The 15,120-nt window shown below is 53.1% G+C and overlaps 1 protein-coding gene across 1 annotated transcript; it reads left to right on the forward strand.

The window, feature by feature from the left end:
- The first annotated feature begins 725 nt into the window (after positions 1–725).
- LOC131571347 (zinc finger CCHC domain-containing protein 9-like) lies at positions 726–6,150 on the forward strand. Its single transcript, XM_058824038.1, has 5 exons — positions 726–1,007; positions 2,150–2,300; positions 2,528–2,620; positions 3,541–3,609; positions 5,135–6,150. The coding sequence occupies exons 1-5, from the start codon at positions 735–737 to the stop codon at positions 5,248–5,250; spliced, it is 702 nt and encodes a 233-aa protein (XP_058680021.1). The 5' UTR covers positions 726–734; the 3' UTR covers positions 5,251–6,150.
- The last annotated feature ends 8,970 nt before the right edge of the window (positions 6,151–15,120 follow it).

Below are 15,120 nucleotides of genomic sequence, written 5' to 3' on the forward strand. Positions count from 1 at the left end.
GCCCAGAGCCCAGAGCCCAGAGCCCCGTGCCCGGCCCAGAGCCCAGAGTCCCGTGCCCGGCCCAGCCCAGCGGGGGCAGCAGGGCAGGGGCCATTCTGCCCCTCTGCCCCTCAGGCAGAGCCCACCTGCAGAGCTGCCCCAGCCCCGGCCCAGCCCAGCAAGGAGCTGCAGCTGCTGCAGCCGGGCCAGAGGAGGCTCCGGCACGGGCACGGGGATGGAGCGGCTCCGCCGGCACCAAAGGCTGCCACGGCTGCCGTCGCTCACCCGGGCACCAGAAGCTTTGGCCCGAGCTCGGGGCGGCCTCGCGGGGCCCGAAGGGGCCGCGGCAAAGATGGACACGGACGATTGCCGAGGGCCGCGGGGACGGCGGCCGGGGAATGGCTCCCACAGCCAGAGGGCAGGGCTGGCCGGGATCTTGGAATCAATGAGGAATTGTTCCCTGGCAGGGTGGGCAGGCCCCGGCACAGGGTGCCCAGAGCAGCTGGGGCTGCCCCTGCATCCCCGGCACTGCCCGAGGCCAGGCTTGGAGCAGCCTGGGGCAGTGGAAGGCGTCCCTGCCATGGCGGGTTCCCACAGCCCCTCCCGCCCAGCTCCCCGCTCCGCCTCCGCCTGCTCCTGCTCCGCCTGCTGCCGCTCCTCCTCTTCCTCCTCCTCTTTCCCGTCCGTCATCAGCGTGCGCGGTCCGGCCGTGCCCGAGCCGGTGTCGGAGCCTTTTGCGGGGCCTTTTGCGGACCATGACCCGCTGGGCCCGGCGCAGCGCCCCGCCCGGGGCCCGGGCTCTGTCCGCCACCCCTTGGGAGCAGCTGGCGCCGGGCGCGCAGCCGGAGCCGCCGCCGCCAGCCCGGAGCAGGAGGAGGAAGGAGTACGAGAACCAGGACGTGAACGGGTTCGCGGCACACCGCGGGCAGCAGCAGCAGCAGCAGCAGCAGGAGGAGGAGGCGCGGAGGAAGGACAGGCGGCGGGAGAGCAGGAGGCTGAGAAGGCAGGAGAGGAAGAAGAACGCCATGGTGAGTCCTGCCCTGCAAGCGCGGGAGAAAAGGGAGAAACCCTTTCTGCTCGGCGTCTGGGGAGTGTGTCAGCTGGCATGAACAGTGAGCACAGTTACACCCTTTGTAATGAAATGTGTCGGGTTAAGGCTCGGGGGATGCCTGTGATAGCTTGTCCAAAGTAATGTAATCAAAGCAATACAATTGCAAGCTCTAATTCCTAGTGAAGCTCACACAGAGCACGGTCCTCACTCTGTGGGGAAGAGACAGTAGGTTCAGCGCATCCCACAGATTACGATGGAGTCTTTCCAAACTTCTCGCTGCTCCTGACCCACTTTTATACCGTTTCTTTACTTTCAGGTGGAGATTCAGCGATTTCAGTCACACATCTTAGTTAGGGGTGGTCGTACCTGGGGAGTGGGTTGCTCAGGGTCACCCTGGGCTGGGATGGGGTCAGAACAAACACAGGGATTTCACGCCAGCTGCTGATCCCACAGAGCATCCTCCCTTACCTCCCTTGCCTTTCAGCTGCTGTGTGGGATCAGCTGCAGGGTTCCTTCCTCTGCAAGGATTTTGGCACGGCTGCGGGGTCTCTGCCCCGCTGCCATTAGTCCTGCCTGGATTGTGCTCTGTGTTGGGGTCCCATCCAGGGAGCAGCCACTGTATTTTCTATTTTCCCCTGAAATTTCCCCTTTTAACTCCCAGTCATTTTCCCACAGCATTGTTAAAAGAGGTACAGCTCTCTTTGTGTTTCCCTGTGCTGGTGCTGCTGTGGGGCTCAGCAAGAGCTCAGCCCTCCCCTGCCACAGGCACAGCGTGTTTCAGGTGAAAGATGTGAAGTTTGGAACAAAAGGAGGCTTTCAGGTCCCAGTTGTAGCCTTTGGCATGGCTCTCCTGGCTCACTACTATCTTTGAGGAGTTCCCAGCCCCTCTTGGTTCCTGGCTGAAACTAAATCATGCAATTTCAGTGTGTGATTCATCAAACTATGTGTTGCTGGTTAAAGGAGAAAAGTGTCCATGTTTTGTGGTTTGATGGCAGAGCATAAAGTCTCTTCCTGGCTGCTTTTTCCTGGGGACAAAATGGTGTTTGCCCTTTAGGCCCTGGGATTTCCATGTTTTCAGCACCGTTCATGGAATTCATCACTGGATTTTGCTCTTCCAAGGTGTGTTTCCACTGCAGAGAGCCTGGCCACGGCGTGGCTGATTGTCCTGCAGTGCTGCAGAGCCAGGACATGGGGACGGGGATTTGCTACCGCTGCGGATCCACGGAGCACGACCTCAGCCAGTGCAGAGCCAAGGTGGATCCAGCTGCTGGTGGGTCTCAGGAAGTTTTGCTGTGTGTGAAATGCTCAGCTCTGAGCTGTGCCAGTGCTGACCCTGAAGCTTTGTGTGCTAGAAATCTAACTTTTCCAGTATTAGCAGGGAGCCTGACAGTAATTTATAGCATGAAGTGATGAAAATATTGTCATTGCACTATGTTGGGTCTGTGACTGCACCAGGGTTTTGATGTGGACCATAAACCCTGTTGTGGAATTTTGCAGGGCCATTTCCATATGCAAAGTGTTTCATCTGTGGTGAGATGGGACATCTGTCGAGGTCGTGTCCAGATAATCCCAAGGGGTTGTATGCTGAAGGTGAGTGTTCTGATTCACTAAATTTAGTGAAATTGAAATTTCTGTGTCCTTCCTACCTGACACAGAGCAAAGTAACTCTGCAAGAGAATGAGAATGTGGCTAAAAGGAATTGCTGTGTATCTGTCAGTAAAAGCAGAGTAATTCTGGGGAATTCATTGTCAAATAAATTACCTGTGGATTTCTAATTTAAGGGTGGGTTTAGTATTAAATGACAGGATGAGGTGCAAAGTGTGAGACTTTGCTTGTGCCTAAGCATCAGGACATGCACCAAGGAACAAAATCCTGTGTGAATGTAGGGAGTGTGTATTTACATGCACCCAAGTAGGTGGTAGGAAGATTCTTACACATTAGCTTAAAATTCTGGGAATTAGAAAACACAGGCTGCCACTAAAGGGAGAGCATCTTCAGCCTGAGTAACTTTAATGAGAATTGGGGTCTAACTGAAGGTTTCACTCTTCCATTGGCTCCATCAACCAGCATTCCCTGTCCTGGAGTTTCCCTGCATAAACATGGGGCCTTGGCAAGCTCCAGAGGGGGATCTTGCAGCACAGCTGGAGTGGAACAAAAATCACCTTGCTTTCAAGTGTTTGTATTGTGGGATTTCGTGTTGTGTGGAATTTCACGTCTCAGTACCTGCAGCTGGATTACCTGCCTCTGAGGAGCCCCCGTCAGTTTCATAAGTTGCTTTGAGTGTGTGTTTCAGCAGAATTCAGCCTGTTTCTCAAAAACAGAGCTTCCAGCACATCAGAAATAGCCAGTGAGCAGTGGCTGGAGTCTGTGGTGTGTGGTGCTGTACAGCACAGTGTGATCCCAAACAGCTGTGTCCCTCACAGACACAGGCAGGGAATTTGGTTGGGTGTTTTTTGGGTGTTTTGTGGTGTTTTTTCCCCTAGATGAGTAACAGCTTTCTGTGTGAACAGGTGGGGGCTGCAAGCTGTGTGGCTCTGTGGAGCACTTCAAAAAGGACTGCCCGGAGAAGCAGAACGCAGGTGAGCTGCAGGGCTGTGGGGTGGCTGTGGGCCCAGCAGGGTCCAGCTGCTGCTCCGTGTGGCTGTGGGAAGAGGGTTGGAAGCAGCAGAGGTGCCCTTTTGTTGGGACAGCAACAGGGAGGCTTCCTCCTCAGGGAGGGTGTGGAGGAGGCAGTAAGTTGCGGTGCAAAACTAAGGCAATTCCTTTTTTTTTAAAAGAGACAGTTCATCTTGTGTGTATCTGAAGGCCATATGAAATAATTTGTAATTTTTTTTGGCCAGTAATTGTGCTGCTGTTCACAGTCTGGCAGAACTGGCTGCTGCTTGTTTCAGATTTCAGTGTGGGGTGGTGGGGCTGAACCCAGTGGCAGGTGCAGGGTGCTGGTGTGTGCAGGCACTGTGTCAGGCAGCAGGGCAGGGACAAGGAAGGTCTGTCCTGCTGGATTCACAGCTCATGAACTGCTTCCTTACATGTTCCTCTGCTTTCCATGTGGGGGGAGAGATTAAAGGAGGTACCCCAAGCCCCCACTGTCCCACAGGAGGCAAAGCATCCCAAGAGGGTTTGAAGAATGATCCTGTCACTGGGGTGGTGACCCACTTGGGCATTTTTCTACTTCGTTTCTATGACACTTAGTTATTGTGCCCCTTAATAATAAGCCACTTTGGTGAAATTTGTGTAAGAATTATTTATGGCATTCTCTATATCTGATCTTACATTAATGATATTTTTAGGTCTGAGACCCTCTGTAGGATTCTAGGTGTGTACTGCTTTGCCAGTTTAGAATGGGTCAGATTCAGTCTGAGTGTAAACTTCTAGTATGACAGAAGTTTATGACACCAAAAGACTCTGAAATTGCCCCAAACTCATGAGCAAGTAGCAAGGCTGTCCCTGCCTGACTTTTAGAAGCCTGTAACAAGATTTTTTCTATATTTTTTCTGGTAAGTTTAGCATCCATGAGGACTGCAAGTGCTGTTTATTTTCCCAAGGGACTTCTTTCAAAACTAGCACCGCTGGTTAAAAGCAGTTGAGTTACTTGGAACTGTGACACCATTGGTGAGAATTGTGATATTTAGGCTCGTGTGTGCATTGTGCAGGGTATGATCAGGTACAGGAGGACAGCTGAGAGCTGGCAAAGGAGTTCAGGCACTGCAGATGCCAGTTTCCTCAGGCAGATCGGGCCAGCCTCAGTGCCCAGAGGCTGATATGGATTTCCGTGGCATTCCCCATGGGCAGCAAGGCAGAATCCCCCCTGCCCTGCTGCCCGCGCTGGGCTCTGGGCCCAGCCCAGGCTCTGGGGTCCCAGCCCTGCCCTACAGCAGCCCCAGGGCTCCTCCAGGGCTGGGCAGCTCTGCAGGTGGGGTCTCACCTGGGGACAGTGAGGGGTGACCCGGTAAATCTCCAGCTGTGTTCTCAGAGCAGGCCGCCGCGCAGGTGAATTGTTGATGAGCCGATGTGTGCGGCGCTGGGTGTGCTGCCCTGCTGGGGCTCAGCCCGGGCCGTGCAGGGGGCAGGGCTGGCCTGGCACTGCTGTCCTGTGCCCTGCAGAGCAGGTGACTGTCGGGCGCTGGATCCCCGGCCTGAGCGCGGACCACGAGGATGTCGCGGCCGCGCCGGCGCCGCAGAGAGCGCAGCCCGAGCGACCCAAGGTTGTCACTTTCTGAAGGCTCCAGCCTCTCAAAGAGCTCTCCTGTGCTGCTGCACTCCAGTGCTGACGACAGAGAGCGGATCCAGAAAATCAAGCGAGCTGCAGAGGAACTGTTGGTTTTCTGTCTCCCCTCATTTTCCCGGTTTGCCTCCCAAACTTGCCTGGCGCGCTGTAACGCTGGGAACAACAGGAGCACAGCAAGTGGCTGCTTTATTAAAGGAATTGTGGGTGTTTTCTAAAGGCTCTCGTTGGATTCTGGTTTGGTTTGGACTTTTCCTTTTAGGAATAATGAACTTACGCCTCCATATGTTCCAGCCTGAGCAGTCTTGTGGTGAAGCTTCAGATCAGCCCTGTGGGCTGCTGGGCTTGGGGTGCAGTTCCTGATGGTTGTAGTGGTAATTATCTGCCATTAACCTGGTTGGTCGTGCACACTGGGTCATTTCAGTGTGTTCACTAACAGAATCCAGCCCTTTCTCTGAAACTTCTGGTGAAACACAGCCCTAAAGAATTGCAGAGCAAGTGAGGAGCTTTCTTAGTTTATTTTTCTTATTTTTCAAAGAAAATGCTCAAAAATCTGCAGTGTTTCCATGCCTTGGTGAGCTGGGAGTAAACTTTTCTTTGTAAAAAGAAAAAACCTGGTGGATATTAAAGAGAAAAATTAAGAAACCAACTCCAAACAGAGTTCCTGCATCCACCAGTATTACTGGAGAAGCGCACCCTGAGCTTCCCTCACATATTTTTCTTGCAGCAAAAAACAAATACGGGCAATTAAATGTTGTGGGGATATTTTATATTTGTACAGGTGGTTATTTTTAATAAAATATTGCTAAAGAATACAGTGATTAGAGGTCATACTTTAGATTCCTTGGTGCTGCTGTGGAGACTGAGATAAGGGGTGTATGTTCAGTTAGTAATAATCAGAGCAGATTTTTAAATGGGGAAGAGGAGTGGATGTGAATGAAACCAAGGATTAACTATGGAGTTTTAGTTAACTGTTGGTAACAGCTCAAAGCCATCAGTTTAATGTGGACATTTGGCAACAGACAGTTATACCAGCTTAAGAAGCATTTCCCTTTCTATTTTACGAATGAAGTGCATTGTTTAAAAAGCGTATTTTTAGATAATTTCCCAGCTCCTTGGCTTTGTGATGTGTTCCTGCAGCCCTGGGGCCGTGGCCTTGGCCTGTCCTGGTGGTGCCAGTGCTGCCCAGTGAGGGCTGGTGCAGGCTGTGGTTGTGCAGCTCCCGAGGAGGGGCTGATCTCCAGCTCCTGCAGAGCAATGTGAGCTGTTGGTGCTGGACAAAACCACAGGCTAGGGGCACCCACTGCTGTTTCACAGAGGCATGCGTGGCTGCAGGAGGCTGTTTGGAAAGCACCTGCAGAAGGTGCTGCTTGTCAAGGTGTCAGTCCATGAATTTACAGTGCTGGGTGCAGCAGCATCTGGACTGGCTGCGTCCAGAGCCAACATCAGGGGTCTCTCTTCAGCAGCGCCGGGAGCCCGGGTTAGCTGTGCAGCGCAGGCTGCTCTGCCATCTCCTGCACGCCGGGGAGAGCCCCGCTGCCGGCAGGGAGCTGGGAGGCGGCACCCACCACCTCAGGGCCTTCTGTGCTCGGAAGGGAATGCCTGGGCTCCCAGCGTGCACTTTATCCACGTGAAGGAAATGCTGACCTAGAATGGGATCTGGATCTGTGATCCAGAATGAGATCTGGATCTGGATCTGTGAGCCAGAGGCCTGGAGCTGTGTGTCTCCCCGCATTCCTGGTGAAGCACAGCCCGGTGGGGTGGCCCAGCAGGCAGAGCTGTGCCCAAAGGGAGGCACAGGCCAGGGGACACCGGAGAGGTGACACCCGCAGGGCTCCCCTTGGTGCCTCCCCTGCCACCCTTCTCATGTGTGGCTGGTGGGTTCCGTAAATCCCTGCAGCAGGCTCTGCTCGGGCTGCAGGGCGCGCTGAAGGTGTGTCCAGTGCCAGCCCTGAGAGCCCTGACCCTGGCGGCGGTGGCACTGCAGTGACACAGAGTGGCAGTGCTGGCCCTCACCAGGATGCCACCCTCGCTGCTCTGAAGGGCCTCTCTGAGCTCAAAGAGAGCAGCACACAAGGCAGACACAGCTCAGCCCAGCTTGCTGGGGAGGAGGGCACCCAGGAGTTGCTGCTGCGTGTTTGTCTCTCCAGCCTGGCACAGCTGGAGCTCAGGGCTCTCCTGCAGAACCCAGCAGCACTGCAGGGCAGCCTTCTGCACATACTGGGATGAAAACTGTGGTGAAACTGGCAAAGCTCCTCAGTAGCACTGGTTTCTGCAGATTACAAGGGGTGTGTCAGGGTCCCTCCTAGTGAACGGATGACCTGATGGTTCGTAGGGGTGATCTCAGGGGGCAAAAACCAACACGGTACAAGGGGGTTTGCAGTGATAATCAAATCAAATGCGGTTTTATTGAAATAACCACAGCAAAAATGCGATGGAGGCGTTAAGAGAAGGAAAAAGAGAGAGAAAGAAAGAGGAGAGAGAGAGGCAAGGAGAGGGGATATAGCTACCAACGCAGAGATGGAGTCATTTGGTCCAGTCCAGCTGAGGGTCCACCTGCTACCATGGGGAGATCTCAAAGGCTCTAGCTAACTCAGAGGTTTTTATTACTGAAAACTGTGAGGGGGGGGGAAACAGATACAATAGGGAACAGATTTAACAGGTAGTCTGTGTTCTCAGCAGTGAGTGAGAGCCATGTTTTCTTGCTCCAGTGGTCACAATCTGCAGGCAAACATCTCACTTTGGTCAGCTTGCCTCCCCACACACCTCCTCCGGGCTGGGGATTTCAGTCCCAGTCCTTGGAAGGAGCAGAGGGGCCTTTCAGGAGTGTCATGTCTCAGTCCCTGGGACTGCTCCCAAGGACTGAATCCCGATTCTGTGGAGTTTTGTAAGAAGAAACATCTCCCTGAGGGGAGACCCCCAGTTCCTGAGGGGAGACACCCCCAGGATCAGGCCCAATGACTAAATCATGATTTTTGGGGATTTTCCAGGGGAATATCTGTGTGTTTTGTGTGAAGGGAGACCCTCCAGGACTGCCCCTGAGGGCTAAATCCCATTTTGGTGGGTTTTGTTAGGGAAACATCTGCATGTTCTGTGTGAGGGGAGACCCCCGGTTCCTGAGGGGATACACACCTGGGATTAGGCCCAATGAATTAATCTCGATTTTTTGAGGGTTTTCCAGAGAAATATCCATGTGTTCTGCATGAGGGGAGATCCCCAGGACTGCCTCTCACGGCTGAATCCTGATTTTGTGGGGTTTATCAGGGAAACATCTGCATGTTCTGCGTGAGGGAAGACCCACAGTTCCTGAGGGGAGAGACCCCCAGGACTGGGCCCAATTAATATTTTGGTGTTTTCCAGAGGAATGCCTGCAGGTTCATGTGAGGAGAGACCGCCAGTATAGTAAACCCCTCAAGTTTAGCCAGGGCCCCTTGGAGAATAGAATGCTGACACAGCGGCAAAGAAGTTTCCTGTCTCCAGGGACATCCGCCTTGCACTTTATCCCTATAGCCATGTAAGGCAATATGTTGTTAAGCCTACTATTGGTCACTTATGGTCACTCTAACACCTTTGCCATTGGTAAGGATTGGATCCGGGTGCGGAGTATAAAAGTAGCATCCTGTACCCCTACTAACTTGGAAGAAGAAGAGCTGAAACCCTTCACGGACCGTGCAATAAAGCCATACTCGTGGAACAGCCAGCGTCTTCTGCTACTCCTCTTTCTACCATCTGTTGGAGCCTTAAGCCAAGGGAAAAGCTACCTAGCTGTCCTGGGGTGACGTTATGATGCTTGTATCCCCATTCATCTGTCCTGTGCCTTTAAGACCAGCTCTGAAGAGTGGAAGTTTTGTTTGGGTTTCTCTTATCAGGGACACAGAGATGGGCAGTACATAGGGATGTTTTGGCTTCTTGCTTTTCAGCTTGCTGCTTTGCTTGCTTGCTTTTCTGCTCTTGCTTCTGCTCTCGCTTTTGCTTCTGCTTATTAGCTAGTTTAGCTAAACAGTCCAAATTCCTTCCTGGACTGTTTCTCCTCCTCTCCTGTTTCTGTGACCATCTCGAACCTGCTCCGGACTGGGACTGGGAACACCGAGGATTCACACCGTTTGGCTGCAGCAGCTGCCCCAGCACCGGAGGGACTGAGAACAGAGCAACCACCCCCGAAAGACCCTTTCTGATTTTGTCACCTTTTTCAGAGCGGTGTCAGCTGGTATTGTTCATTTTGTGTGCTGCGGGGTGCTGTGCCTGAAATAAACAGGTTCTTTCCACCTCTCCCCAAGGAATTTTTTCCTGAACCGTTTGGGGGAGGGGCCATATGGGTTTTGCTTTCTGGAGGGGCCCTCCTTTGCAGATTCTTTAACAAATTTGCCCAAAACCAGGACAAAATATTGACGGTTAATGTGGGGCTCGAGAGAGAGTGGAAAAACCCTGTTTTGACTGCACTTTGGTTGCTATTACTCTGTGTTCATTTAAATCAGCTAATAGCCATGCTTTTTGAATTCATAATGTCTATTGGAGTGAAGGTTTGCATGCATTTCTGGTCCCTAGGGTTTTTTGAGATTTTCATACCTCTCTGCTCCCTAGGTTTATTTTCTTATCCAGAAATAGCTTTAGTATTGTCCCCAATATGCAGCTTTTACATCAGAGGGGCAGTGACCGGAGTAGCTATCCTGCTGGGCTTGGTGGCAATGATGTGCAAGAAGTTTATAAACATGCTAGGGTCTGCTCCAGGTATGAATGGTTCCTGGCTATGGTTATGCATCCAGTTTGTTGCAGGAGGAGCAGGAGGGAATGAGGTTTGTCAGCCTCTGCTTTCCTTCTTCTCCTAGGAATCAGTTGCATCACTAGTGAAGGATGTTCAGTTGCCCCTCAATGTTAAAGAAACCATCTTTCTGGTATTCCATCTGGTAACCTTCCTCTATACAGCCTGCTGCTTCTCTAGAATGAGGGCTGAGATTTCTAGATGGGCTGATGAGACCCCTGCCTCAGGAGTAAACCCCGGTGTGGAAAATCCTAAGTGGTGTGGGAAATGGGAGGATATGGGCCAAATCCTGAAGGAGTCCAGGCTGCCTCGGAGGTAATAGGCACTGAAGCACAACTCCTCCTGGCATCCCGACTACCGGTGCTGGGGTGGATGTTCAAAGGCAAGGTTCCTTCCACTCACCATGCCACCAGTGCTACATGGAGCAAGTGGATCGCTCTCATCACTCAGCGCGCATGTATAGGTAAACTGAATCGCCCTGGGATTTTGGAGGTCATTACAAATTGGCCCGAAGGTGAGAATTTTGGTGTCACAGATGAAGAGGAACAAGTATTGGTGACACGTGCTGAAGAGGCTCCTCCCTATAACCAACTGCCACCAGAGGAAACACGCTACGCTCTTTTCACTGACGGTTCCTGTCGCATCGTAGGGATGAACCGGGAGTGGAAAGCAGCCGTATGGAGCCCCACACGACAGGTTGCACAAGCTACCAAAGGAGAAGGTGGATCAAGCCAACTTGCTGAACTCAAAGCTGTTCAACTGGCCCTGGACATTGCTGAGAGAGAGAAGTGGCCAAAGCTCTACCTCTACACTGATTCATGGGTGGTAGCCAATGCTCTGTGGGGATGGCTGGAGAGGTGGAAAAAGGCTAACTGGCAACGTAGATGGAAACCAATTTGGGCTGCTGATGAGTGGAAAGACATTGTTACCAGGGTAGGGAGGCTACCTGTGTGTAGTAGATAGGGTCAGGTGCTTGGAAAATCTCGCGATGTCACGGAAAGCAGCAGGTTTCCTCTCCCCCTAACGCCTAGTGATAAGGGATCACCCAAGAATGTAGACCCCCCTAACATTAGTAACTTTCGACTCCTTATTAACCAATTACAGTAAGGTAAGACCCCCTGACGTAGAGAAAAACCTTCCCGAGTATAAAACCCGACGAGACGGGACAATAAAGGCCTTTGAACCGTCCACCACGTGTGTGGTGTCTGCGTGTGTTCTTGGCCCGAGCGACCCTGGAGAGTTTGGGTCGCTGTGCCGTTTATTCAGAACCAGGTCGTCCTGCCTTGCATCAGTAGGCAACAACTGGTGCCAAAACCTGGGAAGCCGATTAGCGCCCGGGGAACAGTGATTCGCCTGGACAGAGGACGGTGGCTGCACAGCTGGTCTAGTGCAGCGGTGGGGACGCCCTCGAATCATGGAAGCTATAGCAAAGGTGGTAAATCAGGCTCATGAGCAATGGGGAATTCAAGGTGAGCTCAAGAATTCTAATCTTGCTATTGCAAGGCTCCTAGAGCTCAGGACGATCGGACGTCCGGTAAATATATTATATTCGGAAGCGCGGGAGAAGTGCACTGCCGCCTCAGCAGAGGACTCTAAGTCCGCAGGCAGTGGTAAAAACCTCAAAGCGTGGGGGAAAGTAGAAGAGACCCTACGCAACACGTTAGAAGAACAGGAGACGCGGAAAGCCGGGCGTACACGTTTATTAGCTACACCAAAGCTGGGGTTGGGGGCCGCAACACAAATCGCCTCTGAGAGCGATCGGATTGGAGGCGGGAACATGCGGGGTCCAGGCACAATCCACCCCTTCCCGAGCCCAGAGCCCCCGGAGCCCCCAGGAGATGCCCCGGAGCCACCAGGGGACCCCCCGGAACACCCAGGAGACCCCACGACCCAGCCACGGAGCCTGCCGGGTCCCGGCCCCCCCGTGGAACCATCGGAAAAATCCGCGGTTTCTCTATCCGTCGCTTCCCCGCCGGTCGCCGATCCGGTGCAGGAGGCAGAGCAGCGCGTGCGATGCTTCTGGCAGGGACTCGCGGAGAAGGCGCGGAACGCGACCAGATTGTCTGACCCCGCCGGGATCAGTAAAAACTCGCCCCCGCCATGTGCGTTTAATGGCGCCGAACCACATGGCGAGGGCGGAAGGGAAGAGGCGGGGGCGGAAACAGAGTCAGCCTGCTTAACAACGCATGCACAGGCGAGCGGGGAGAAGGGGCGGCCCCCGTGGAGGAGCATAAAACCAATCAGAGCGCTCTATTCAAATTAGGTCCTTATAGGGTAAGGACCTCCCCCAGCAGGAGGCGGGGGGAGCCCAGGGGAAGGGAGCGGCACCACCCTGGAACGGGGAAGCGAAACAAAGCCAAACAAAACGGCACGGAGCGCTGGAAGTTTACCGGCAGTCAGCTTCCGGCTCAGAGTCAAGTAACAGCTGCTGAGACAGCTCCGAAGAGCCGACCGAGTCCGGCTGGGACTCAGAAACCGAGAGAGCAGAATTAATGCGGTTTCGAGCAAAACCAAATAAAGCTTTAAACAATATCAGGAAACAATCGCAACACAAACTCACCAATTGGGGGAAAATAAAAATAGCTTGTGAAGACCGGGCACCGGCACCCACGATACACGCTTTCCCGGCGAGGGTCACCGGAGCATGGGGGAACCAACAAAGGGCATATGTCGCCCTGGTTTTCTAAGATTTTCTAAGCCTTCTGATGTTGACATTCTTGTAGTGAACTTTCCCAAACACTTTCTGTAGATGTTGCCGACCGACACGAAAGAACACAAGCACACCACCGCTTTCAGGTGAAAGGAAAAAAGGGAAGTTTTATTCTCTGACTCCACTATTTATAGTTTTACAAGAGTGACAGTGGATTGGAAGGTGACAGTGACACCTCTGCAATGCCACAGGTCAAACCAACAGTCCATCTACTCTCTCCTCCTCCATAAAGGAATGAAAAACAATGAGTTATTTACAGAAAGTGTGTGGGAAAGTTCACTACAAGAATGTCAACATCAGAAGGCTTAGAAAATCTTAAAAAACCAGGATGACAGGGCATATACCCCAGTTAACCCAAAAGAAGCCAAAGCGATTTCAGAAAAAGGGGTCAACTCAGCTGTAGTACCCACTCTTGGGGACGACCTTTCTAGCAATAACGATCTGCTCACTTTCGATATTATGCAAATAAGCCGCATGCTTTTTCATGGGGCGGGGCGGATGTGGTAGATAGGGACAGGCACTCTGGAAGATTATGCGATGTCACGGAAAGGCAGGACCCCCTGTTCCCCTAAGATAAGAGATTTCCCTAGGAGTGTGGCTCCACTAACAGTAGTGCTAGTAACTTTCCATTCCTTACCCAGTAATTTTCCATTCCTTACTAACCATAGATAATAAGGACAGACCCCCTTTTGACGTAGAGAACCCCTTAGACTATAAAACCCCATGAGAAGAAGTAATAAACGCCTTTGACCGTCCACCACATTGGTGTCCGCGTGTTTCATTGGTCCAGGCAACCCTGGGGAGTTTTGGGTCGCCGTGCTGATCCTCAGAACCAGGTCGCCTTGCCTTGCACCAGAAGGCAACATCTGGTGCCCGAAACCCGGGAGCTGATCTGCGCCCGGGGAACGGGGATTCTCCTGGACAGAGGATGGCGGCTCTAGCAGCAGGCCTGACCACAGCGGGAGGGACGCCTCCGGACCAGCGTGGACCATGGAAGCCATAGCGAAGGTCGTAACAGAAATGCATGCACAATGGGGTATAGAATGTAAACTTAGAGATCTAACTCTCGCATTGCCAAGACTGATTAAGCCTGGGGCTATTGAAAGCCCTGTGGACGTCGTACATTTGGACGTGTGGGATAATTGTACAAAAGCTCTGGCGGAGGACACTATGTCCTCGGGCTCAGGGAAAGCCCTAAAATCATGAAGCAGAGTTGTCCAGGCTCTGCAAAAAGCTCGACAAGAGCAAGAAACCTGGACAGCCGCGTGAACTTGTTTATTAGCCGTGCTGCAGTTGGGGGTGGGCGCGGTGACACAAACCGCGGAGGGTCTTGATCCGGACGGGCGCGCGGAGGCGCGAACACCAGATCCCCACTCAGCGAGCGGACTCACCATCGGAGGGGAGGGAACACGCGCGGGCGTTCTGGCGGGGGCTTGCAGAGGAGGCGCGGAACGCGGCCGGATTGTCGGACCCCATAGGGATCGATAAAAATGCCCTCCCACCATATGCATTTGAAAATGGCGCCGAACCGCATGGTCAGGGCGGAAAGGAGGAGGTGGGGGGCAGAAATGCAGCCAGGCTGCTTAACAGCGCATGCGCGGGTGAGCGGGGAGACGTGGCGGCCCTGGCGGAGGCACGTAAGACCAATCAGAGCGCTCTATTCAAATTAAGTCCTTATAGGGCAAGGACCTCCCCCAGCAGGAGGTGGCGGGACCCCAGGGGGAGGGAACAGCCCTACCCCCGCAGGAAGGGGCGGGGTCGGAGCCCGAGGAAAAGGCAGAGCAGCCCAGAAGCGTCTAGTTACTCGACTTCCAGCTCGGACTCGGACTCGAGCTCTGAGCTCAAGAGGGGATCGGAGGATTCTGACTCAGATTCTAGCTTTAACAGAGAGAGAGCAGTGGCATGTAAGGTCACTAGCCACAGCACTCCCGCATGGGTGAAGAGGTTACCAGAGAAAGACCGAACCCCGCTTACAAACTGGCGGAAAATAAAAATGGCTTGCGCGGAATGGGCTCCATCTGCCACACTGGTATTCCCGGTCCGTGTGTGGGGGCAGGCGGAAACCAAAGGACTTATTCACCAGTCAATCCGAAAGATGTGCAGGCAATTGTTAAAGCGATTGCGGATAAGGGAATTAATTCTGCCATGGTTTGCACACTCATTGACGGCCTTTTTGGTGGGGACGATATGCTTCCCTTTGATATTAAGCAGATGTGTAGAATGATATTTGATGGTGCAGGGATGATCGTTTTTAAACAAGAATGGGAGGATAATTGCATCAAACAGCTAGCCTTGGTAACAGGGTCAGACCATCCACTGCACGGCTCCAGCATACAGAGGCTAATGGGCACAGACCCCACTATGATCACCCCCCAGGCGCAGGCTGAGGGCTTGCG

This window comes from Ammospiza caudacuta, chromosome Z, assembly GCF_027887145.1.
Source record: "Ammospiza caudacuta isolate bAmmCau1 chromosome Z, bAmmCau1.pri, whole genome shotgun sequence".
Lineage (NCBI taxonomy): Eukaryota > Metazoa > Chordata > Aves > Passeriformes > Passerellidae > Ammospiza > Ammospiza caudacuta.